This window comes from Oncorhynchus kisutch, linkage group LG16, assembly GCF_002021735.2.
Source record: "Oncorhynchus kisutch isolate 150728-3 linkage group LG16, Okis_V2, whole genome shotgun sequence".
Taxonomy (NCBI): Eukaryota; Metazoa; Chordata; class Actinopteri; order Salmoniformes; family Salmonidae; genus Oncorhynchus; species Oncorhynchus kisutch.
In genome coordinates, this window is record NC_034189.2 from 39,364,397 (window position 1) to 39,388,592 (window position 24,196).

General features: G+C 44.4%; 2 protein-coding genes across 3 annotated transcripts in view; both read left to right on the plus strand.

Moving 5' to 3' along the window:
• Positions 1-8,743, plus strand: part of LOC109890668 (aryl hydrocarbon receptor) — a 72,070-nt gene extending 63,327 nt beyond the window's left edge. Inside the window, exons 6-13 of the mRNA XM_020482639.2 lie at positions 234-379; positions 613-815; positions 2,179-2,288; positions 2,495-2,636; positions 2,724-2,949; positions 3,155-3,384; positions 4,492-6,022; positions 6,471-8,743. Of these exons, the coding sequence (XP_020338228.2) occupies positions 234-379; positions 613-815; positions 2,179-2,288; positions 2,495-2,636; positions 2,724-2,949; positions 3,155-3,384; positions 4,492-6,022; positions 6,471-6,584 (2,702 nt within the window). The 3' untranslated portion in view covers positions 6,585-8,743. The remainder of the gene's footprint in view (positions 1-233; positions 380-612; positions 816-2,178; positions 2,289-2,494; positions 2,637-2,723; positions 2,950-3,154; positions 3,385-4,491; positions 6,023-6,470) is intronic.
• A 5,321-nt stretch (positions 8,744-14,064) lies between these two features.
• LOC109890677 (aryl hydrocarbon receptor-like) overlaps positions 14,065-24,196 on the plus strand; it is an 88,104-nt gene continuing 77,972 nt past the window's right edge. The window contains exons 1-2 of one of the 2 annotated variants that reach the window (XM_031792366.1): positions 14,065-14,129; positions 14,254-14,444. Coding sequence is in view for 1 of the 2 variants with exons in the window: in XM_031792365.1 (XP_031648225.1) it covers positions 14,234-14,444 (211 nt within the window). In the remaining variant the exon portion in view is untranslated. Of the gene's footprint in view, positions 14,130-14,163; positions 14,445-24,196 lie in introns of those variants that run through there. The other variant, XM_031792365.1, reaches the window with a different exon arrangement.

Below are 24,196 nucleotides of genomic sequence, written 5' to 3' on the forward strand. Positions count from 1 at the left end.
GAATATACAGGATAATAAACAGGCGGCCTAGCTGTTAAAAGCATTTGGCCAGTAACTGAAAGGTCTCTGGTTCGAATCCCAGAGACAACTTCGGGAAAAATGTGCCCTTGAGCAAGGCACTTAACCCTAATTGCTCTTGTCAGTTACTCTAGATAAGAGCGTCTAATAAATTACTAAAATATAAAATATATTTAAATATACATGTGTCTGTACTGTAACTGTGTGTACTGTAGGCCTGCAGCCTAACAACAGCAGTGACATCACCAGCAACATAGTGAGCTACAACCCGCAGCACATTCCCCCTGAGAACTCCTCCTTCCTGGAGAGGAGCTTTGTCTGTCGCTTCCGCTGTCTCCTGGACAACTCCTCTGGCTTCCTGGTACAGTAAAACTAACAGTCCAACCCCACAAGTCAAGAGCCCTAACGTCTACAGATTAACTTTGTATTAGTAGGTAGTGGTTAAAATACGACTTTTGCCTCTACAGAATGAGGCAATACTCAAAACACAAACTTAGTGTAGTTGTATTTATGATTTATGTTTATCCTCATGTGATCACACAGATTGAGAAGTCCCTTACCTTTCCTCCTTATTTCCCTGTGTCTCAACTCCAGGCCCTAAACTTCAATGGGCGTCTGAAGTACCTCCATGGCCAGAACAAGATGTCAGATGACGGGACCATAGACCATCCCCAGCTGGCCCTGTTTGTGGTGGCTACCCCCATCCAGACCCCCTCTATCCTGGAGATCAGGACCAAGACACTTATATTCCAGACCAAACACAAGCTGGACTTCACCCCCACGAATGTTGATACACGGTAACACTCCCATCCACTGTTATTATTAAAGTACACTACAGTATGTGCACATCCCTTAGGGGATTCGGCCATTTCAGCCACATCCGTTGCTGACAAGTGTATAAAATCGAGCACACCGCCATGCAATCTCCATAAACAAACATTGGCAGTAGAATGGCCTGTACTGAAGAGCTCAGTGACTTTCAACAAGTCAGTTCATCAAATTTCTGCCCCAGGAGAGAGTCCTGTCAACTGTAAATTCTGTTATTGTGAAGTGGAAACGTCTAGGAACAACAACGGATTAGCTGCAAAGTAGTAGGCCACACAAGCTCACAGAACGGGACCGTTGAGTGCTGAAGCACGCAGCGCAAAAAATCGCCTTTCCTCAGTTGCAACACACACTACCGAGTTCTAAACTGCCTCTGGAAGCAACGTCAGCACAATAACTGTTCGTCGGGAGCTTCATGAAATGGGTTTCCATGGCCGAGCAGCCATACACAAGCCTAAGCTTGCCACCATTGGTCTCTGGAGCAGAGGAATTGCGTTCTCTGGAGTGATGGATCACGCTTCACCATCTGGCAGTCCGACGGATGAATCTCGGTTTGGCGGATGCCAGGAGTACACTACCTGCCCCAATGCATAGTGCCAACTGTAAAGTTTGGTGGAGGAAGAATAATGGTCTGGAGCTGTTTTTTATGTCTTGGGCTAGGCCCCTTAGTTCCAGTGAAGGGAGTTCTTAACGCTAAATCATACAGTGGCATTCTAGGCAATTCTGTGCTTCCAACCTTGTGACAACAGCTTGGGGAAGGCCCTTTCCTGTTTCAGCATGACAATGTCTCTGTGCACAAAGCGAGGTCAATACAGAAATAATTTACCGAGATCAATGTGGAAGAACTTGACTGTTCTGCACAGAGCCCTGACCTTAACCCCATCGAACACCTTTGGGATGAATTGGAACGCTGACTGCGAGCCAGGCCTAATCGGCCAATATCCCTGCCCGACCTCACTAATGCTCTTATGTCTGAATAGAAGCAAGTCCCCGCAGCAATGTTCCAAGATCTAGTGGAAAGCCTTCCCAAAAGAGTAGAGGCAGTTATAGGGGGGGACCAACTCCATATTAACGCCCATGATTTTGGAATGAGATGTTCGACGAGTGGGTGTCCACATACTTTTGGCCACATGGTGTATATCTAATGATGGCGTTATTCCTTTGTGTGCATTATAACATTGACATTCATTTCTAAATGATTTATAAGCATTTGTGATGACTTATTCATGAACGTTACTCTGAATAGTAACCACAAACTGTAGAGAACCGGAAAAAAAATAGAGTAATTAGCGAGCGTTTCTGATGTTATTCCTCCTGTGCGTTACTGTATGTCAGAGGGAAGGTGGTTCTGGGCTACACTGAGCTGGAGTTGTGTATGAGAGGCTCTGGATACCAGTTCATCCACGCTGCTGACATGATGTACTGTGCCGACAACCATATCAGAAGTAAGTCGTTATCACGTTTCCCAATTAATATTACCACTTTTCTCTTTGGAGGTTTGAATTAACTAACGAGTGATTGAACGAACGACTGAACTAACAAATGGATTAAACAACGAATGAATGAAATGAACAAAAACGAACGAGTTCTCTGTATTTGCTGTACCCGTCCCTGTTGTTGACAGTTCCCTCGTGTCTGTTTCCCTCCTTAGTGATAAAGACAGGTGAGAGTGGTCTGACTGTGTTTAGGCTTCTGGCCAAGAATGGTGTGTGGGTCTGGGTTCAGGCTAATGCCAGACTGATCTACAAGGGAGGGAGGCCCGACTTCATCATGGTCAGACAGAGACCGTTATCGTGAGTAGAGTCACAATCCAATCCAAGATTACTCTGCTCTGTACTCTGCTGTACTCTATTCTATTTTGTTCCTTTTTATCCCTCAAGAAATAATGAGGGCGAGGAGCAGCTTCGCCAGCGGAGACTCCAGCTGCCCTTTAACTTCGCCACTGGGGAAGCTGTTCTCTACGAGGTGGGCCTCTCTCTGGACGTAGCTGATGTTCCAACCCAGAGCAAGGGCCCTAAGATCAGGAAGATGGCCGAAGAAATGGCCCTGGACCCCGACTCCCTGCTGGGCTCCATGCTGAAGCAGGACCAGTCCGTCTATATGCAGGTACAGCAATTTACTCTGTTGTACCGTATTCCCTACATTATGCACCATGTTTGACCAGGGCCTATAGGTCTCTAGTATACTATGTAGGGAATAGGTTGCTATTTTGAACACCGACAATGTGTCAAATAATCCCGTAAGGGATGGGTCGCTAAGGATGACTTGACACGGAAAGTATTTTATTAATTTAATTTATTCATCCATACAGACCAGCCCCAGCGAGCCCTCCAGCGAGCCCCCCAACACTCAGGAGCTGTGCTCCTGGGAAGACCAGGCCTTCAGCAACAGCCACGCAATGGCCAACGTGCCTGGTGATTCCTGGCAGTCCCAACACCACACTATGCCCAAGCCGGACACGGGCATCAGGGAGGTGTCCACTGTCCAGGACCTGATGGAAACACTGCAGCAGATCATTGGGGACAACAGCCTGTGTTCTAGGTTTGACTTCTACCATAAAATAAATCATAGAAATGAATAAAAAAACAATAGTAGATTATAAAATTGAAAGGTGAAGGTAGTTGCTTTGTCTAGCAACACTATCACAACTATAGCAAGTACGTAGGTTTTGTGTGTCAGAGTGCAGTATAGTTGCTTTGTCTAGCAACACTATCACGACTATAGCAAGTACGTAGGTTTTGTGTGTCAGAGTGCAGTATAGTTGCTTTGTCTAGCAACACTATCACGACTATAGCAAGTACGTAGGTTTTGTGTGTCAGAGTGCAGTATTTATTTAGTTGCACAGCACAAACGTTTGTTAGCACATTTCTCACGCTGGCTTTAGCCACAGAGGGAGCGGGCCCGCCTAGGCAAGTGTAGGCGGGTTGCCTAGCAACGTGTGCCTGGAGGGAGTCAACTTCTGCATAGCGCCACAAATTTGTGAATTTGTTCGGACCGAACAGCTAACATGACAGCTAAAATAGCTTTGAAAAAATACGATTTCAGCTAATAGGGAGAAGTATGTAACTATTTACATATAATGAAAATGTGGGTACATTTGTGGACAGAACTTACTCAACCTTTCATTTGTTTTACTTCTTCAACTACCTCAACATATTTTCCCCACTAACAAACTTCTAAACTTCTTCCACTAGACGCATCATCATACTTCTCTCCAAATGATCACCCTAAAACATTTCTAATTCCTTGTGATTAAAAGTGTAGTAGTCTTAGTGTAATTATTTGTGATTAAATATGTGCCCCACAGTCCAAAGTAATGAGGTTGACACAGTCAATCAAAGTAATCAGACCAGATATTTTAATAAATTGAACTTCGAATATATTTCACCGCTTCACTTAAGTAAAATGTTTAAACTTCTTGTACTACCACAAAAATACTTTCAAAGAGCTGAAGCAAGTCACACAATATTTGTTCATGGAAAATTACCATCTATTTTCTATCATTTATTGTATCTATTTTTTTTTTATTAGGTGAAGCACATTGTATTGTATTGCTATACTGTAGCTTGTATGTGCTATACAAATAAAGTTGGATTTGATGTGATTGCGGCCTGGAAGTGGACCTTATCTGATCTTATCTTGTTGCAGCCTGGATGTGGACCCCACAGAGCTGAAGGACTGGGAGAACACTCTGCTGAAGATGAGCTCCAGCAACTGTGAGATGTCCGAGGACCTTGATGACATCCTCAACCATGACATCCTGTCATATGTGGAGGAACATCTCTTCAAGGAGAACGGAGGACTCAAGATGCCCGAGCATCTGGGCTCAATGCTGGGGTCCGTCAGTGTCAACAACCCCCTCCTGGAGGTACCAGAGTGCCTTACAAATGTCGACCTGCAGGGGAATACCATGATGCCTGGAGGAAAGGGCTTCAACTGGGGGGTTGATCCCCAGCAGAACCAGTTGCTTGGGATGGGAGGCTTGAGTGGGGCTGAAACAGTGAGTAACGTTCGGGGCATGATGAAGCTGACACACATGGGCTCTCAGATGGGATTGAACAGCCCCACACTCCAAGAGGCTTCCTCCAGGAACACGTTTGCAAAATCCCTGGGAAAGAACCTGGGCCTGGAGAGCAACGCTAACCCTCTGGCCTTTAACCCTTCCCTGACTGGCTCCTGTGCCCAGGTGTGGCAGAACCAAGCCAAAGGTAGGCAGGAAGGCCTCCAGGCCTCTCAGATGCTGTCCAGCCCTGGTAATGGGCTGGCGTCTTATTCCCTGAGACAACAGATGCAGTCAGGCCTTGCCAATCGGAGCTCTGCCACTCAGGTCATCCCTGCTCCTATGGGTCTGCCAATCCAGAGCCAGCTGCTAGGGTGGAACATGAATGATCAGCCAATGAGATTCCAGGACCAGAGCTCCATAAGCCAATCAGATCCCTTTGCAGTGCCCGGTCAGGAAACCATGTGGATGCCCTTGCCCTCCATGCCCAATACCAACATGGACACCCTGTTGGAAACCTTTGCCCAGAATATTTCAAATCAACCAAAAGACGTCATTCTAGATCCCAACCCGGCTAGCTGCCTACAAGGACACTTTTCCCTGCACACCCAGCAACAGCAGCAGCAGAAAATGCTGCCCACGATGTTACACCAACAAAATGGACACCAACACAATGTCATGGGCAGCTTTTATAACAGCCAGGTGTCTGACTTCCAAATTGCTCCCCAGCTCCCTATCCCTGGGCTCAAGGCCCAGCCACAGCAGAACTCTCAGGCCCAGAACTACAACAGGGATCAAACAATATCAGGCCAGTACAGGCCTCAAAACACCTCTGCTCAAGTCACCCCTCCTCTTGTCTCTTCCAACAGCTGCATGTTCAGCAGCACCGTTCCTGTCAACGGGGTCTGTTTAACCCCCAACACAGCCCTTGGTTCCCTGGTCCCATCCTCCTGTCAGAGGGCCACGGCCCTCCTCCACGACCACAGTCCCTCCCAGGCCTCCTGCTACTTCCAGGGGAACTCCAGCGGGCCCATCGTGGGGTCCTCGCCAATCCCACAAGGTGACACCAACATCAGCCCTCTGTCCTGTCAGGTGGGGCCTGGTCTAACCCCTGGGGGCCTCACACCAGACAGCCTGCTGGTCCAGCAGCAGTACCTCAACTGCAACGGGCAGACACAGGTAATACAGGCACCAGTATTTGAATGTAACCTTTATTTTAACAGATTGTCCCATTGAGGTAAAAATACCTATTTTTCAAGGGAGACTTGTTTCATTATTACAACCAGATTACAGCGTTTCTAATTGCACCAGTATTTAGGGTTTTACGAGTAGGACAGTTATTACGAGCCACAAAGGGGCCTTTGGGAAGAAGGTATCTGTTTCATATTTGTCTTTGACGTATATTGAAGCATTTAGAGCTAATTACTCTGTTGTATGTACTTCTACACAAATTTGGAGATTTTCTTTGTCCATTGTTGGTGGTTTCTTTGAGAAGGGTATAATGAGGATTTTAAAAGCACTCAAACAAGCACAGTTGGCTGTGGGTTGCAGGCATTACATCATCCCCTTGTCTTTCTGATCTGTTGTGGCTAACTTCTTCCTAATTGGTCCATTATTTACCATCCAGGTTACAAACTGTCCAATGGAGGAAAACATGTCTTACCAGTTCCCGCCCCTGCCCCTGACCAACGGAACCACATACTTCTCAGAGAACAATCAAACCAACTGTTGCGACTTCTAGAAGGTTCTACAAGGAGGATGAACCCGCCTTTTCCGCTGCTGAATGGAATTTGTTAAGATACTGATGATGAGCCCTGTTCGCTAAACAAATAAATAGACTCACACAGCCAGGTGCCTTTGGGGATTCTACCACCACCATGCCTTACTTCACCAAGGAGACTGGCCAAGATGGCTTCCTTCATTTCTCTTCTATGCGTCTCAAATCGTATGTTTGGATGCAAGATACAAGGCGTTTGGTCCAGAGGGTCGCGTGGCTTATTTTTCTTCTGCAACCAGACTCGACTGTCACTGGAGCTCCTCCTTGACTTGCTTTCACCTTGGGTGTGCTTGCCCTGGTTAAAAGTAGTGCACTATATAGGGAATAGAGTGCCATTTCGGACCTACACTCACGCCTGGTGGATGTGGAGAAAAGACAGAATATATTTATTGGTTGTTTTGAATTGTACCCCCCTTATGAATTGTGCTTCGTTGTGCCTCTGACGTTAAAGAATTTCCAGAAGATTTTGGAAAGGGAAGACGAAAGATGATGAAGTAAGCAGTAATATGGAAAAAGAGAGAGTGAGACATTGAATGAGATTCCTGGGATTACTTTTAAGTTGTTGTTTTTTATAAATCCCGAAATGCATTTGAATATATAGGATCTAGACGAATTCCAAAAGGAAAGGTGAGATAGTCGATGCCTGGTAAATTGACTACAGTATGGCCATACGGGCAAGAAGAAGAGCGTTTGCATTTGGAAAATGCTAAATATGTTGGCATATGATATTATGGACAGGATGGATATCATTACGTACTGTATGTATGAATGATATATAGTTTAAACTGTATCAAATCGTTATTTTGATACGGGGAGAAAAACCATTCCCCAGCAATCATAATACTTCAATGGCCTGAATGAGAATTGAAAGACAGTTTCCCTCAGTTTGCCTTGTGATGACTTTTGAGACTTGCCTCATGTTCTGGCATCACAAACCATGCTCCATTTGGATATATCCTATTATTACAACAAGATATGTTAATCAGAATGTAATGACAACAACAAAAAATACATTTATTTACTCAGCTTTGTTTCGTTTTTTGAAAAAAAAGCATCTTTTGTATTTTTATAAGCATTTAACCAAAACTATAAATATGTAATTGAGCCAGTTTAGTCTTTTCTGTGATTTTGTGAAGTGTCCACTGGGCACACACTGCTTGAATAAACGTCGTTTCCAACGTCATTTCAATGAAATGATGTTGAACCAACTTGGAATAAACGTTGAATTGATGTCTGTGCCCAGTGGGATTCCTGTGCACCTGCAGTTTTATTTGCTTCCATTGTGCTTCTATTGATACAAAACACCCAAGAAGGGGAGGTGCCTTGGTAAAGTATTCATGCAGAAATGCATCAGATAGTTTAAGTGCCTCATTTGCATAGATATGCAGATGAGAAACATATTTCCAGATGAGAAACTGATGAACCAATCATGGAAAAGCATATAATCACCAGTCAATTTGAAAAGAGAAAGTAGAGCCACTGTTCAAACTGCATTGTTGATATGCTATGTCTATGTGGGAATATCTTTCACTTTACTTGACTTTCTTTGATGAATAATTGTATTGCCCTGCAGTTCTACAGGGAAGTAATACAGTATTGGCAGCTACAGTTTCAGAATGATCAATGATCCAATTCAATGTGGATTATTCAATGTATTCTTGGGGGATCTGGTGCTTTCAGAAATTGTACAAAAATATAGAATCTTTAATGAACACCGTTAGTGTCCATATTGAAAGTATATTTGTCTGTGTTCTTGTCTGTATGCTTCTGCATAATGTAGGCACTATAACTATTGCACTGAGGCCAAGGCGCCTTTCTGTATGCCGTACCATTTTAATGCGTACATACTATTTTAAATTTTGTATTTTTAAGTAACGTGGCCTTTATAAGATTCACACCTATTATTATACTCTATTTTATACGTATGTTTTCCGCACACAGAACAGTTAATGTCTGTAAAACCCTTTTTTGACCTGTTTCCTCAGAACAGTATTTATAAATATCCACCTTGGGGCTTTTGTTGTTGTTGTTTTTCTGCCTCTAACAATGTGTCAGCCATGGCGCTTACGCCTCAATTGTTATCTTTCATCTCCACATTATTAAAGGAGGTTAATGACTTTTCATAGGTTTGTCTGTTCTTATCAGAATCACTTTTACTTGTCAAGTACATTTACATGTATCAGGAATTTGACCTGGTGAGATTTATGTTGTGTTTTTTTTTTTTTTTTTGGGGGGGGGATTGATTTTCACAATATTCAATAAATCTTTAATGTGACGGTCAATGGTACAATTATATCAGCAGAGCAAATAAATACAAATTCAAATTCAGAAAGATAAACTAAAAACATACAATGTATACTGTAGATATATCACACGTACTGTATGTATTATACCATAACACTTGAATATGAATGTATCAACACATCGTTCTAGATCAGGGATCATCAACTAGATTCAGCCGCGGGCCAATTCTTTCTTGAGAGGATGGTCAGGTGGACAGAAAATAATAAAAAGATATAGTTTTAGACTGAAAATTGACCGCAAGAAGCCTAAACAGATAATAGTATTTGACTAAAACATAATCATTTCAAACCCTGTTTACGATCACATACCATATGTCTCTCTATTATGCATGGGAATGCATGAGAACAGATTTCCAAAATCACTTGGAGCTGATTTCCTGTTGTTAATTGTCCAACAAAAATGTAAAATATTTTTTTGCTCAGAAAACTTAGGGGACCAAATTAAACCACCCACGGGCTGCCAGTTGGGGTACCCTGTTCAAGATCACACCAGTTGGGGTACCCTGTACCTCAAATCACACACCATACACCAAACAATGATCAAATATTTATATATAATGGCTCTAGGTATTCTATCCAGGAATCCCACATTTGATGAAAGGACTGTGGGCTACCTTGCATATTATATGTTATATTTTATCAATCCATTGAGTGATATTGGGAGGATCCACATTGTTCCACTTAAAAGTTAGACATCTTTTGGCCTCAGTCATAGCTAATCTTAAGAAATTATTAATTCCCTGAGAGGTGAGTTGTATATCGTATATAGATCACCAAGGATCGTCATCATGGAAGTTAGATGTACTTCCTTATGAAGGACCTTGTGTGAAATACTTTCAATCTCCAGCTACCATTGTTCAAGTTCAGAGCAGACCCATGTCCTGTGTAATAGAGAACCTGTCTCTGTTTTACAGCGAGTGCAGTGTGGGGACAAGTCTTTTTTTTTAAAGAGGTTCATTCTTTCAGGTGTAAGATAAGCTCTATGAATGAATATGTACTGACAAAGTTTGTATCTTGTGTTAATGTAAACTCTCTGGGATTGCTCATTCATTTCAGACCTTTGATCTTCTGTGATCTGGGTCCCAAGACACCTCTCCCATAAATGTTTTACCCTTGTGGTATATTTGGAATAATCTATTAATAAGCTATAGTGGCGTGAAAAATGATTTGCCCCCTTCTGATTTCCTCTATGTTTGCATATTTTTGATACTAAATATTATCAGCTTCTTGTAGTTGTTGATCAGTCTCTCACATCGTTGTGGAGGAATTTAGGCCCACTCTTGCATGCAGAACTGCTTTAACTTAGCAACAGTTAAGCATGAACTGCTCATTTCAAGTCCTGCCACAACATCTCAATTGGGATAAGGTCTGGACTTTGACTAGGCCGTTCCAGAACTTCATATCTGTTGCTTTTTAACCATTTTCATGTAGACTTGATTGTGTGTTTTGGATCATTGTCTTGCTGCGTGACCCAGCTGCACTTCAGCTTCAGCTCACAGACCGATGGGCTGACATTCTCCTGTAGAATTCTCTGATACAGAGCAGAATTCATGGTTCCTTCTATTATGGCAAGTTGTCCAGGTCCTGAGGCAGAAAAGCATCCCCAAACCATCACACGACAACCACCATGCTTGACTGTTGGTATGAGGTTCTTAGTGTGGAATGCAGTGTTTGGTTTTCACCAGACATAATGGGACCCATCTCATCCAAAAAGTTGACTCAAGTTTGCCAAAAAGCACCTGGAAGCACCTGGATGATCATCAAGACACTTGGAAGAATGTTCTATTGACAGATGAGTCAAAAGTATAAGCTTGGTTTCAGACCTGTTGTAAATGTAGTATTGAGTGAAATTGGGATATAGGGGGACAAATAAGTGTCCTGCCCCATATTTCGATGAACATCATTCCATACCATCACAGAATGACGTCAGAATGGGGTTTCCAGTAAACGTCTTAATATTCTTGGGAGTAAAGCAATATGGAACATATTACATACTGTATCTTGTACTTGTAGAATATGCCCTTCAATCTGAGTCCATGTAGGAGGGTTATTCTCATTAAACCAGAGAAATAGTCATCTAATCTGTGCTGTAGATATTGGTAGGCCTCACTCTTAGACCAGTTAATTGTGTAACCAGTGATGTGTCTAGTTTTGTGAGAAATACTAAGATACAAAGAAATCTTGTGCACTATATCTCCCACTGAAAATCCTGTGATGCAAGAGTTCTCTCAAATCTTTTGAGTCAGTGGTTCCTAAACCAAAGCAAACAGCATGGGGGAAAGAGGGCACCCCTGTCTTGTACTTCGACCGATAGGGAAGCAGAGCAGACACCATTTCATTTGTGCTCACTCTGGCTTTTAGTGTGTCATATAAAGGCTTAACACAGTTACTGAAATATGCACCAAAATGTAAATTCTCCAAAACCTTGAAGAGATACTTCCATTCAACATGATCAAAGGCATTCTCTGCATCAAGTGATACTACAACTGCGGGTTCATCTGACTGTCTTGCTTCGGATAAGATATGAAAAATGCGCCTTAAGTTATTAATGACATTCTATCTTTATTAATGGACCCCTGTCATTGTTAATCAATGTTCGTAGGTACTCTTCCAGCCTGAAGGTGATGGCTTCAGCAATACATTTCAAATCAACATTAATGAATTAGATTGAGCGATAAGAAGATGGCATAGTGTGGTCTTTTTCCAGATTACAGATCAATTATATCAAGGCCTCTTGTAGAGTTGAAGGCAACACACCCTGTCAATAATATGTTGATGCATTTCCATGAATGCATCTATTAATTGTTGTTTAATTTTTTGGTTAAATTATACAGTGAAACCGTCATGAGCCTTCCTGACTGAAGGCTCATGACTGCCCTCAGTATTTCCCCTTTGTTTATTGGCTAATAAATTCTTATCTCTCTCCGATAGCTAAATTTTCCAGATGCTTATGTGACTCCTTTTCACCCTAGAGGTGAATGATATTATCTGCCCTCTCAGGTATGCCTGAGGGCCCTCATGATTCCTACAGGATAGGAGGAGAGGGAGCAGTCGGAGTATTTATTTCCAATAATTATTTTATCTTTAAAGACAGACCTTTTTCAAAGATGTATGTTATGTTATGTTATGCTTGTTATGCTGTGTTATGCTATGTTACTTTATGTCATGATATGTTATCTGTGAAAGTAGAAGTAGTAGCTTGCCCCAACCACTTATGAAACGGTGTTATGTCATATTCATTTTGGTCACTAGAGGGAGCATATTCACATAACATTACCACAAGCCCTCTGGTGTTACACAAAAGACAGATAATATGTTTTCACACAACTCACTTTATAGAAATACTGGACTGAAACAGGAAAAATGTTTTTTGAGGTTATTCAAGGGTCACTTTTTTCTTGTAGTTCTGGAGAAAATACAAGAAAGAAAGAAAAATAACTTTTAGAAGGTTTTGAAATGTCATTTTCTCACCTGAGGAGTAAATCAAGATAAATAAACTTCTGCAAGGTTTTCCAACTTCACTAAATATATAATTGCATAGCCGAATAGCCAACCAACTTTACAAATAGTTAACAAGTTGTGCCAGTGACCAAATGGAACCTTGAGCTGATCCTATTTCTGTTAATTGCACGCGCCCTCTAACCTGAGGCCTAATCCTTGCGCGCGCCCTCTAACTCAAGGCCTCTGATTCGCGCGCCCCCACTTCTGATCCTTGCGCGCTCTTGCACAAATCTGTGCCAGTTGTCTGGTCAGTCCAGTCCAATGCGTGTACCCTGGAATAACTGAGTTGTGGGGGGGCTGTGGGCTCAGGTTGAGAGCGCGCTTTAGCTGCTCGTGCCACAAGAGATCTGCAAAGAAGCGTTAGCGAAAAAGCGGCAATATGTTTCAATGTCGTTATTATTTCCACTAATGTTAACTTTGTATCGAAACGAATGATGACATGGACTTTGCATGATGAGGAAGGCATTTAATATCGGATGTCAACAGCATTTTACGCACAGATTAAACACCGCGGAAGGGGTGCACTTGCTGCCACTTTTTGACGAATGTCAATTTAGCATTGCTTATTTGTTGAAAACTATATTTCATTGTGATACGGCGTTCAGTTGCATGCAATGGCATTGACATAATCGTTGTCAGTATTTGTTTGTAGGCCGCCTGACAGACATTAACGTCATTGATGTAGGACAAGAGGACTGATGAATCGGTGCATTGCTTGATCCATTCTTGAAAACAGTTCCTTCTGGACATGATCTGGGGATGAGTAGATAAGATAGGTTATTAGACAACCATTACCGGGTTTATGTAGATCGGCTCGGTCTACAGTTAACATAGAATAATTCGGCTATATCACAGGCTACTAGTAAAGCCTCAACCATGTATGCTGGACGGAAAAGAAGAAAACCGGTGCAAAAAGGGTACGTGAGAGTTTTTTGAACATTGACTTGAATAATGAACTAAAATGGCCCACCATAATGTTGTTATTCTTTTTTATTATTTGATCATATATGAGTCATGACATAATAGTCACTCACGATCCATCCAAATAGCATGTATATATCTTCAATATTCTTTGGTGTAGACAGATGTGGATATATATATATATATATATATATATAGTATATTGTGTCAGGATAATGATGCATAATGTTATGCATAATGTCTTGAATAGAAATAACTCAACACATAATTTGACTCATAATCATGATGAGGTCAAATGGTTGAAGTGATGTTCAATTCAAATGGAGAGAGATGATTCAATATGATGATTCAATTTGATTCGATTTGAATCTTTACGAACCCATGCCAGTGCTCCGGGCACAGGTGCAAGGGCGCGTAGGCTCGTGCTCATCATTCTCAGGCCTTAGGTATTTATTTTCGTTTCAGTATTTTTCATAGTTCAATGTGCCCTTATTGTATCGTGTGAAACGAAAAGTACTTGACTATTCATATTTTTTCACACTGTATTTCAAATGTTATTATTGCTTATCTATAACTGGTTAAAAAAAATAAGCTAAAAAGGATCAAAAATAATAATTAAACTTATAAGGAAATAAGAAAATGATTATAATAATATTGTTATTATTATTGCTATTAGTATTATTATTGATATGACGATTATTTATTATTAAACGTATAGTAGTATTATTAATACCAATATTTAATTATATGATTTATCATTCAGCATCGAAGTGAAAGACCAAAAGTGAGTACTGAGTGGCAATATGTCCACTGTTTACCTTCTTATCAACATTGAGAGAATTAGCTTACTGGCTTCATAATTTCCTTTGTGATTCCCTAATAAACCCCATGGCTCTTCTCCTGCTCAGAGAGAAACAGACAGCTCCGTCTGAAGGGACCAAGTCTAACCCATCAAAGCGCCACCGGGACCGTCTGAACTCTGAGTTAGACCGTCTGGCCAGTCTACTGCCCTTCCCAGAAGAGGTCACCTCCAGCTTGGATAAACTCTCTATCTTACGGCTCAGCGTGAGCTACCTGAGGACCAAGAACTTCTTCTCAGGTGATTGTGTGTGTGTGTGTGTGTGTGCGTGTGTTGGCTGCAGGTAACTGTGTGGAGGTTATAAGCTTAGGATATGCACTGAAGGGACATACAGTGGGCAAAAAAGTATTTAGTCAGCCACCAATTGTGCAAGTTCTCCCACTTAAAAAGATGAGATAAGTCTGTAATTTTCATCATAGGTACACTTCAACTCTATGACAGACAAAATGAGAAACCCCCCCCCCACAAAATCACATTGTAGGATTTTTAATGAATTTATTTGCAAATTATGGTGGAAAATAAGTATTTGGTCAATAACAAAAGTTTATGTCAATACTTTGTTATATAGCCTTTGTTGGCAATGACAGAGGTCAAACGTTTTCTGTAAGTCTTCACAAGGTTTTCACACACTGTTGCTGGTATTTTGGCCCATTCCTCCATGCAGATCTCCTCTAGAGCAGTTTTGGGGCTGTTGCTGGGCAACACAGACTTGCAACTCCCTCCAAAGATTTTCTATGGGGTTGAGATCTGGCGTTTCTATGGGGTTGAGACCTTGAAATGCTTCTTACGAAGCCACTCCTTCGTTGCCCGGAAGGTGTGTTTGGGATCATTGTCATGCTGAAAGAACCAGCCACGTTTCATCTTCAATGCCCTTGCTGATGGAAGGAGGTTTTCACTCAAAATCTCACGATACATGGCCCCATTCATTCTTTCCTTTACACGGATCAGTCGTCCTGGTCACTTTGCAGTAGGTATGGTGTTCTTTGGATGCAACTCAGCATTCTTTGTCCTTCAAACACGACGATTTGAGTTTTTACCAAAAAGTTCTATTTTGGTTTCATCTGACCATATGACATTCTCCCAATCTTCTTCTGGATCATCCAAATGCTCTCTAGCAAACTTCAGACGGGCCTGGACATGTACTGGCTTAAGCAGGGGGACACATCTGGCACAGCAGGATTCGAGTCCCTGGCGGCGTAGTGTGTTACTAATGGTAGGCTTTGTTACTTTAGTCCCAGCTCTCTGCAGGTCATTCACTAGGTGCCGCCGTGTGGTTCTGGGATTTTTGCTCACCGTTCTTGTGATCATTTTGAACTCACGGGGTGAGATCTTGCGCGGAGCCCCAGATCGAGGGAGATTATCAGTGGTCTTGTATGTCTTCCATTTTCTAATAATTGCTCCCACAGTTGATTTCTTCAAACCAAGCTGCTTACCTATTGTAGATTCAGTCTTCCCAGCCTGGTGCAGGTCTACAATTTTGTTTCTGGTGTCCTTTGACAGCTCTTTGGTCTTGGCCATAGTGGAGTTTGGAGTGTGACTGTTTGAGGTTGTGGACAGGTGTCTTTTATACTGATAACAAGTTCAAACAGGTGCCATTAATACAGGTAACGAGTGGAGGACAGAGGAGCCTCTTAAAGAAGAAGTTACAGGTCTGTGTACCTATGATGAAAATTACAGGCCTCTCTCATCTTTTTAAGTGGGAGAACTTGCACAATTGGTGGCTGACTAAATACTTTTTTGCCCCACTGTACATATGACCAGTTATTTGGACATTTCCTTAAAAGAAAAGAAAATATAATTATTATATATTATATGATATTATTTTTTTAACCTGTACTCTGCTGAAAATAATGTATTAGGTTGTATTATTCAATTCCTTCTGAATGTATTAAATAATTGTGTCGTCTTGGCAAGGCCTTTCTAAGGAATGTTGCAACGCTGTATCCTTTCACATTTTCTTCTCAAGACACACCACATACATGATATGAAGACAATCCTGAACTACTCGAATAAGCTAATCAATGACATACAAAAACATATTTTTATACAATATGGGGTTTTCTATGCCAGAATCCCAACCTTTTCCGCCCTTCCTGTCTTAGGATGATGCTGCAGTGCAGGCGCTGAGTTCTGGAGGTGGTGATGGGTCATGCATAATTAAAAGAAATTGAGCTTAAATCATTTATAAAACAGATGGAGGAAAATGTTTGTTTTAGACAGTCAATTTTAAAATGGCCGTTGAGGTGAGTCGAATGGAAACAGTGGGCATGACCCGACTCTGCCGTGGGTAAGAGCTGTGTTGAAGATGCTGCATGGGGAATGGAAAGTGCATAGCTGGGGAGGAGAGGAGAGGAGGGAAGGGGCAGGGTTGAGATTGCTTATGGGACTATCTTCAAGGCACACCGGAAACAAAGCTCAAATATTGTGGCGATGTTTCAACTCAATCACTTCTGGAACTTACTACCCAATGTTTGGTTTTAAGAGAAATCATCTGAATAAATGAGGTTCCCTCCGTCTATTTGGAAAGGGAAGGGAGATTGGAGGTTTGCGTTTGGATCAGCGTGCGCCTGTAGAGACAATAACAGGTTTAATATTGGAGAGGACTCCACTAGGAGTTGTTTTAATTAAAATACCAGGAGCAGAGACTCCCAGGACAGGTAGAGACATTAACCAAAGAGAAGTCCCTTCCTTCCCTCCCATCCATCACACTGCTTAACATAAACACTTAGGAGAGGAAGAAAGAGGGGAGAAGGATAGGGGAGAGAATGAAAGGAGGGGAGAGGAACCAAAAGGGCTGAATGTAATGAAGTATGATGGGTCCTCCTGAGTTCTCCATTACTGTTTTCCTGGGATGAACAATGTGATCATGTGTGAACATGCCCCGTCTCTCTGTAAGGCGCTTTGGATAGAAGTCGCTGCTCAATGACATATATGATACATTATGTTACACCATACATCAACAATTGATTAAGTGCAATTGGAAGAAACTGTGTTTCATTAAATTGATTGAATACTGAATATTTTATAGCCGCTTTATGTCGGCAGCAATGTAAATGAACTTAGACAATGTAACACTTGAAGGAAAAATACAAATCTGATCACATTTTTTGAATAAATCATGGCTACAATAAAGCCTATTTACAGAAATTTGCTGTGGGTCTTCCTGCATTTGATGGCACCATTTTGCACCATTTCACCCAAACTGCTATACCAGTGTACCACTATAGATAAGGGTACCACATGCGTATGACACTCGTGTGTAGCCTTTGCGGTGAACCATTTTTTATGTGAAAATAGTACAAATGCTATTTGATGTGCAGGGATTAGAAGAGTTATGTTATGTTTTACAGGCTTTTAGTGAAGAGCTTGTGTGGTTTTTAAATGGAAGTTTAGCATAGCTCTTTAGATTCAACTGGCAACTATTACTTCATCACAGCATTTGTGCTGCGCAGTCGGATGGCTTGGGATTCTGGGTATTGGAATGTGACGTGGCTTTGATTTGATAGGTTTTGACCAATGGGAGCTTGACTGAGGTACAGTAGCCTCGTACTGTACATCATTTAACATTGGTAGATCGTTAGTTCCATGGTTGTCCACTTTGCCCTGGGTCTGACAGAGACTGTTAATGAGTCTGACCATTGGAGATATTCAGAGTGGCTTTGGTGCGCACAATAGGGCAATCTTTGCAGGGTTTTGTCACAGAGAAGGAGTGATCATGAGAGGGAGAGGGGAGAGAGGGATAGGGAGAGGGATTGGAAGAGGGAGAGGGATAGGGAGCGTGAGAGGGATAGGGAGAGGGATAGGGAGCGGGATAGGGAGAGGGATAGGGAGAGGGATAGGGAGCGGGAGAGGGATAGGGAGAGGGATAGGGAGCGGGATAGGGAGAGGGATAGGGAGAGGGATAGGGAGCGGGAGAGGGAGAGGGATAGGGAGCGGGATAGGGAGAGGGATAGGGATAGGGAGAGGGAGAGGGAGAGGGATAGGGAGAGGGAGAGGGATAGGGAGAGGGAGAGGGATAGAGAGAGGGATATGGAGAGGGATAGGGAGAGGGATAGGGAGAGGGAGAGGGATAGGGAGAGGGATAGGGAGCGGGAGAGGGAGAGGGATAGGGAGAGGGAGAGGGATAGGGAGAGGGATAGGGAGAGTTGATAGGGAGCGGGATAGGGAGAGGGAATAGGGAGAGGGATAGGGATAGGAGAGTGATAGGGAGCGGGATAGGGAGAGGGATAGGGAAGGGATAGGGAGAGGGATAGGGAGAGGATAGGGAGAGGGAGGCGGGATAGGGAGAGGGATAGGGAGGGGATAGGGAGAGGGATAGGGAGAAGTGATAGGGGAGCGGGATTAGGGAGGACGTGATAGGGAGAGGATAGGAGAGGGAGCGGGATTAGGAGAGGGATAGGGAGAGGGTAGGAAGGGATAGGGAGAGGGAGCGGGATAGGTAGAGGGATTAGGGAGAGGAGTGGGATAGGAGAGGGATAGGGAGAGGATAGGAGAGGAGAGGGAGAGGGATTAGGGAGAGGGAGTAGGGAGATAGGGAAGGAGCGGGATAGGGAGAGGGATAGGGAGAGGGATTAGGAGAGGAGAGGGATATGGGAGAGGGATAGGGAAGGAGGGAGAGGGATAGGGAGAGGGGGAGCGGGATAGGGAGAGGGATAGAGAGGATAGAGGATAGGGAGAGGGAGAGGGATAGGGGAGGGATAGGGAGAGGGTAGGGAGAGGGATAGGGAGAGGGGAGAGAGAGGGGGGAGAGGGGAGGATAGGGAGAGGATAGGGAGAGGGATAGGGGGGAGAGGGAGAGGAGAGGGAGAGGGATAGGGAGGGAGAGGGATAGGAGAGGGATAGGGAGAGGGATAGGGAGAGGGAGAGGGGAGGGATAGGGAGAGGGATAGGAGAGGGATAGGGAGAGGGATAGGGAGAGGGATAGGGAGAGGGAGAGGGATAGGGAGAGGGATAGGGAGAGGGATAGGGAGAGGGAGAGGGATAGGGAGAGGGAGAGGGAGAGGGAGAGGGATAGGGAGAGGGAGAGGGAGAGGGAGAGGGATAGGGATAGGGAGAGGGATAGGGAGAGGGAGAGGGAGAGGGATAGGGAGAGGGAGAGGGAGAGGGATAGGGAGAGGGAGAGGGAGAGGGAGAGGGAGAGGGAGAGGGATAGGGAGAGGGAGAGGGAGAGGGATAGGAGAGGGATAGGGAGAGGGAGAGAGGGAGAGGGAGAGGGAGAGAGCGAGGGATAGAGAGAGGGATATGGAGAGGGATAGGGAGAGGGATAGGGGAGAGGGGAGAGGGATAGGAGAGGGATAGGGAGAGGGATAGGGAGAGGGGATAGGGAGAGGGAGAGGGATGGGGAGAGGATAGGGAGAGGGAGGGGAGAGGGAGAGGGATAGGGAGAGGGAGGAGAGGGAGAGGGGAGAGGGAGAGGGAGGGGAGAGGGATAGGGAGAGGGAAGGGGAGAGGGAGAGGGATAGGGAGAGGGAGGGAGAGGGATAGGAGAGGGATAGGGAGAGGATAGGGAGAGGGATAGGAGAGGGAGGAGAGGGAGAGGGAGGGGAGGAGAGGGAGAGGGATAGGGAGAGGGAGAGGGAGAGGGAGGGAGAGGGAGAGGGAGAGGGATAGGGAGAGGGAGAGGGATAGGGAGAGGGAGAGGGAGAGGGAGAGGCGAGGGATGAGGGGAGAGGGAGAGGGATAGGGAGAGGGAAGAGGGATAGGGAGAGGGATAGGGAGAGGGATAGGAGAGGGATAGGGAGAAGGGATAGGGAGAGGGAGAGGGATAGGGAGAGGAGAGGGAGGGAGAGGGAATAGGGATAGGGATAGGGAGAGGGATAGGGAGAGGGAGAGGGCTAGGGGAGAGGAGAGGGATAGGGAAGAGGGATAGGGAGAGGGATAGGGAGAGGAGAGGGAGAGGGAGCGGGAGAGGGCAGAGGGAATAGGGAGAGGGAGAGGGAGAGGGAGAGGGATAGGGAGAGGGAAGAGAGAGGAGAGGGAGAGGGATAGGGAGAGGGATAGGGAGAGGAGAGGAGAGGGATAGGGAGAGGGATAGGGAGAGGGATAGGGAGAGGGAGAGGGAGAGGGAGAGGGGAGGGATAGGGAGAGGGAGAGGGAGAGGATAGAGAGAGGGATAGAGAGAGGGATATGGAGAGGGATAGGGAGAGGGATAGGAGAGGGAGAGGCGGAGAGGGATAGGGAGAGGGATAGGGAGAGGGATAGGGAGAGGATAGGAGAGGGATAGGGAGAGGGATAGGGAGAGGGATAGGGAGAGGGAGAGGGATAGGGAGAGGGACTAGGGAGAGGGATAGGGAGCGGGAATAGGGATAGGGAGAGGGAGAGGGATAGGGAGAGGGATAGGGAGAGGGATAGGGAGAGGGATAGGGAGAGTGAGTAGGGAGAGGGATAGGGAGAGGATAGGGAGAGGGATAGGGAGAGGGAGAGGGAGAGGGAGAGGGAGAGGGAGAGGGAGAGGGATAGGGAGAGGGATAGGGAGAGGGAGAGGGGAGAGGGATAGGGAGAGGGATAGGGAGATGGAGAGGGAGAGAGGGAGAGGGAGAGGGATAGGGAGAGGAGAGGGATGGGAGAGGGATAGGGATAGGGATAGGGAGAGGGATAGGGAGAGGGATAGGGAGAGGGATAGGGAGAGGGATAGGGAGAGGGATAGGGAGAGGGAGAGGGATAGGGAGAGGGATAGGGATAGGGAGAGGGAGAGGGAGAGGGATAGGGAGAGGAGAGGAGAGGGATAGGGAGAGGGGAGGGGATAGGGAGAGGGATAGGAGAGGGATAGGAGAGGGAGAGGGAGAGGGAGAGGATAGGGAGAGGGAGAGGGAGAGGGAGAGGGATAAATGACTCAATGTTAAGCTGTTACATGACTCAGCTGAACTGTTTCCAGATGTGCAGCTTAGTGTCGACATTCATTCATATGGTGACAATTAAATATGGTGTAAAGACCCGTTTACAAAGAAATGTTCACACACTAGGGGCTTTATTGTCATCTGGCGCTAAGGAGGCGCAAGTGTCAAACGCACGTCAGTTTGCAATTTCGTTGTCACTGGCATTTTCCAGCCATAACGCGAGGTTCGGCAATTTGCCTGTCTTAACATCGGCTCCCTTGGGCTGAGGTGGCAGGGTTGGCAATATTTGAGTTGTTTCCTTGAAAACAATTGTTTTCTCCCAATTTAATTGAATTTGATTAAAAACCAAACATAGCCAACCCTCCCCTTAAATCAAGACTGGTATAAACAACATCGCATAGGTGCCTATTTTTATCCTGGCCATTAGCCAACTAGCCTAAGTGTCAAATCAAATCATATTGTATTGGTTACATACATATGGTTATCAGATGTTATTGCGAGTGTAGCGAAATGCTTGTGCTTCTAGTTCCGACAGTGCAGCAATATCTAACAAGTAATATCTAGCAATTCCACAACAAATACCTAATAGACACACATCTAAGTAAAGGAATGGAATTAAGAATATATAAATATATGTATGAGCAATGTCAGAGCGGCATAGACTAAGACACAGTAGATAGTATAGAATACAGTATATACATATGAGATGACATGTAAACATCATTAAAGTTGCATTATTAAAGTGACTAGTGTTCCACTTATTAAAGTGGCCAATGATTTCAAGTCTGTATGTAGGCAGCAGCCTCTCTGTGCTAGTGCCGTGTGTACACAGTGCCACGGAACGAGGAGAAGCCATTTAAGATATCATGCTTCTGACCCCATCCTGTTGGAAAATATTGTGGCGTTTAAAAAAAAGAAGATTGTTTTCCATTTCATATCAAGCCCTCTGCTACCCTTACCCTAAGCCTAGGCTACTAAGCCTGGTTCAACAGCAATGTGTCATGTCTTTTTTTTTATCCTGGCCTTGCAAAAGTCGCCAATCCCTTAAAAGGTGTTTAATGCTTTATTCGTCAGAGTGCCTTGACTTGAAAATATACTGCTCGTCCTAAAACATGCACACATGTGCCTACCTGCATACCTCATTTAGCTTGTTCAAGTATCCGTCCCCATCCCCAAGAGCGCCTCTCATCGGGTTAACAAAGACACTCTCCCCTCCCAACGTATGTAAATGATTCAGTCCTATAATGCGGTATCAGCGGTAGGCCTAGGCTATATCTTGCTATTTGAGAAAGTGCCTCACACATACAATACAAATCACGGGAGCCGAGTATTTTTTATTTGAGGAGGAAGTGCGATGCGTGGAGACGTGTATGCTAGGCTCTTGCAACCAATTACAACAATGTTGACTGCCAACACTCCAAACATAGGCTATTGAGCAAACACTGTTTGTTACTGTTGTTGTTGCTATTACTCATTACTGTAGCCTACGCTATTTAACATTTAACTGTAGTATCAATCCACAACGGACCAGGACATGAATATTCCGTGCCCCCCGGCAGAATTGGAGTTGATGACGACGCAAAGACGTCAATAACCTGCAGATCTTGAGACAACAGCAGGCCGTATTAAGCCAGTGAGTGGCCAAGCCCTCGTCACATCTACAACTTGTTTATTCATCAAAAACCCAGTCCTTTCACGCCACCTCCAGCTATTGTACTCGTAATTCCCGGTGTGAAAATAGCCACACAAAATATCGGATACACCCTTCAGAACCTTTAGTGCCAGCACTTAGATTCATCCTTGCGTTAGGTTAATATAGAGCCCTAAAAGTTGTATATTGGTAGACTGTAAATATGAGATAAGATTTACAAATATGTTGGCCTTTTATCTGGGTACTGGGTAGAGCTTCTGCATGTTTCCCTTCTGCTGCCACATGACAGTATGCAGGACCGACGCCAGCTTCAAAAAATGGAAAACGTTTGATTAACACATTTAGGGTGGAGAACAGGAGATCTGATTATAAACTGATCATTTACTCAAAATCAACCATTATGTCATTGTTTGTTCACCATTGATAAACTTGATAAACTGTGTTGATAAGTTTTACCCAGTATAAAACTCTGCAGTCGTTCCGTTTCAATTTGCCCACCTGCTTCTGGGTTTGTTAACATACCGTTTAATTTAGATAAAGAGTATTCCGTCTTTTCGATGGTCTCTCTCCAACTACCCCCGCCTGTGGCCGTTACACCAACCCGGTCACCCCCGCCTGTGGCCGTTACACCAACCCGGTCACCCCCGCCTGTGGCCGTTACACCAACCCGGTCACCCCCGCCTGTGGCCGTTACACCAAACCCGGTCACCCCCGCCTGTGGCCGTTACACCAACCCGGCCACCCCCCGCTGTGGCCGTTACACCAACCCGGTCACCCCCGCCTGTGGCCGTTACACCAAACCGGTCACCCCCGCCTGTGCCTGCCCCCCCTCTCTAAGCTCTATTTAATTGAGTGTATCTGTCACGCCCTGACCTTAGAGATCCTTATTTATTCTCTATGTTTGGTTAGGTCAGGGTGTGACTCGGGTGGGAAAATCTATGTCTTCTATTTCTTTGTGTTTTTGCCGTCTATCGTTGTCTCTGATTGGGATCATATATAAATTGTGATTTTCCGTTTGTGGGGTGTTATTTTCTGTTTAGTGTCTGATTGGAACTGTTCGCTTTCCTTTTTTGGGATTTGATATTTTGTTTGATAGCTAAACCTCAGTGCCGGAGTAGAGTAGATCTGTTGTCTAGATCTGGTGGGTTTTTGCCTCAGATCACCTTGTCTTCTTTACATCCATGGTTCGATGATTTGAATGAGTCTCAACCATGACGGTTCCAGATCACATTGGTAAATGAACTCCCAGTGATTTTGCATGAGACCCCTTCTCTTCTCACATGGAGAGAGAAGGGCGACCCTGTGCTAACTATCTTATGACCTGGTCCATTGATGATTGACTTAGAGCCAATGGAAAGTGATGGATGAGGACTTTGTGGACCACACAGAGCCAGAGAACAAGACAGAGGTTTGTCTGAAACTGGTTAAAAGCAAAAAACCCAAGTGAGTGGCTAGAGAGCAAAATGAATAAAGAACCCCGTTATAGAAAGTTTCAGTTCCAGGTC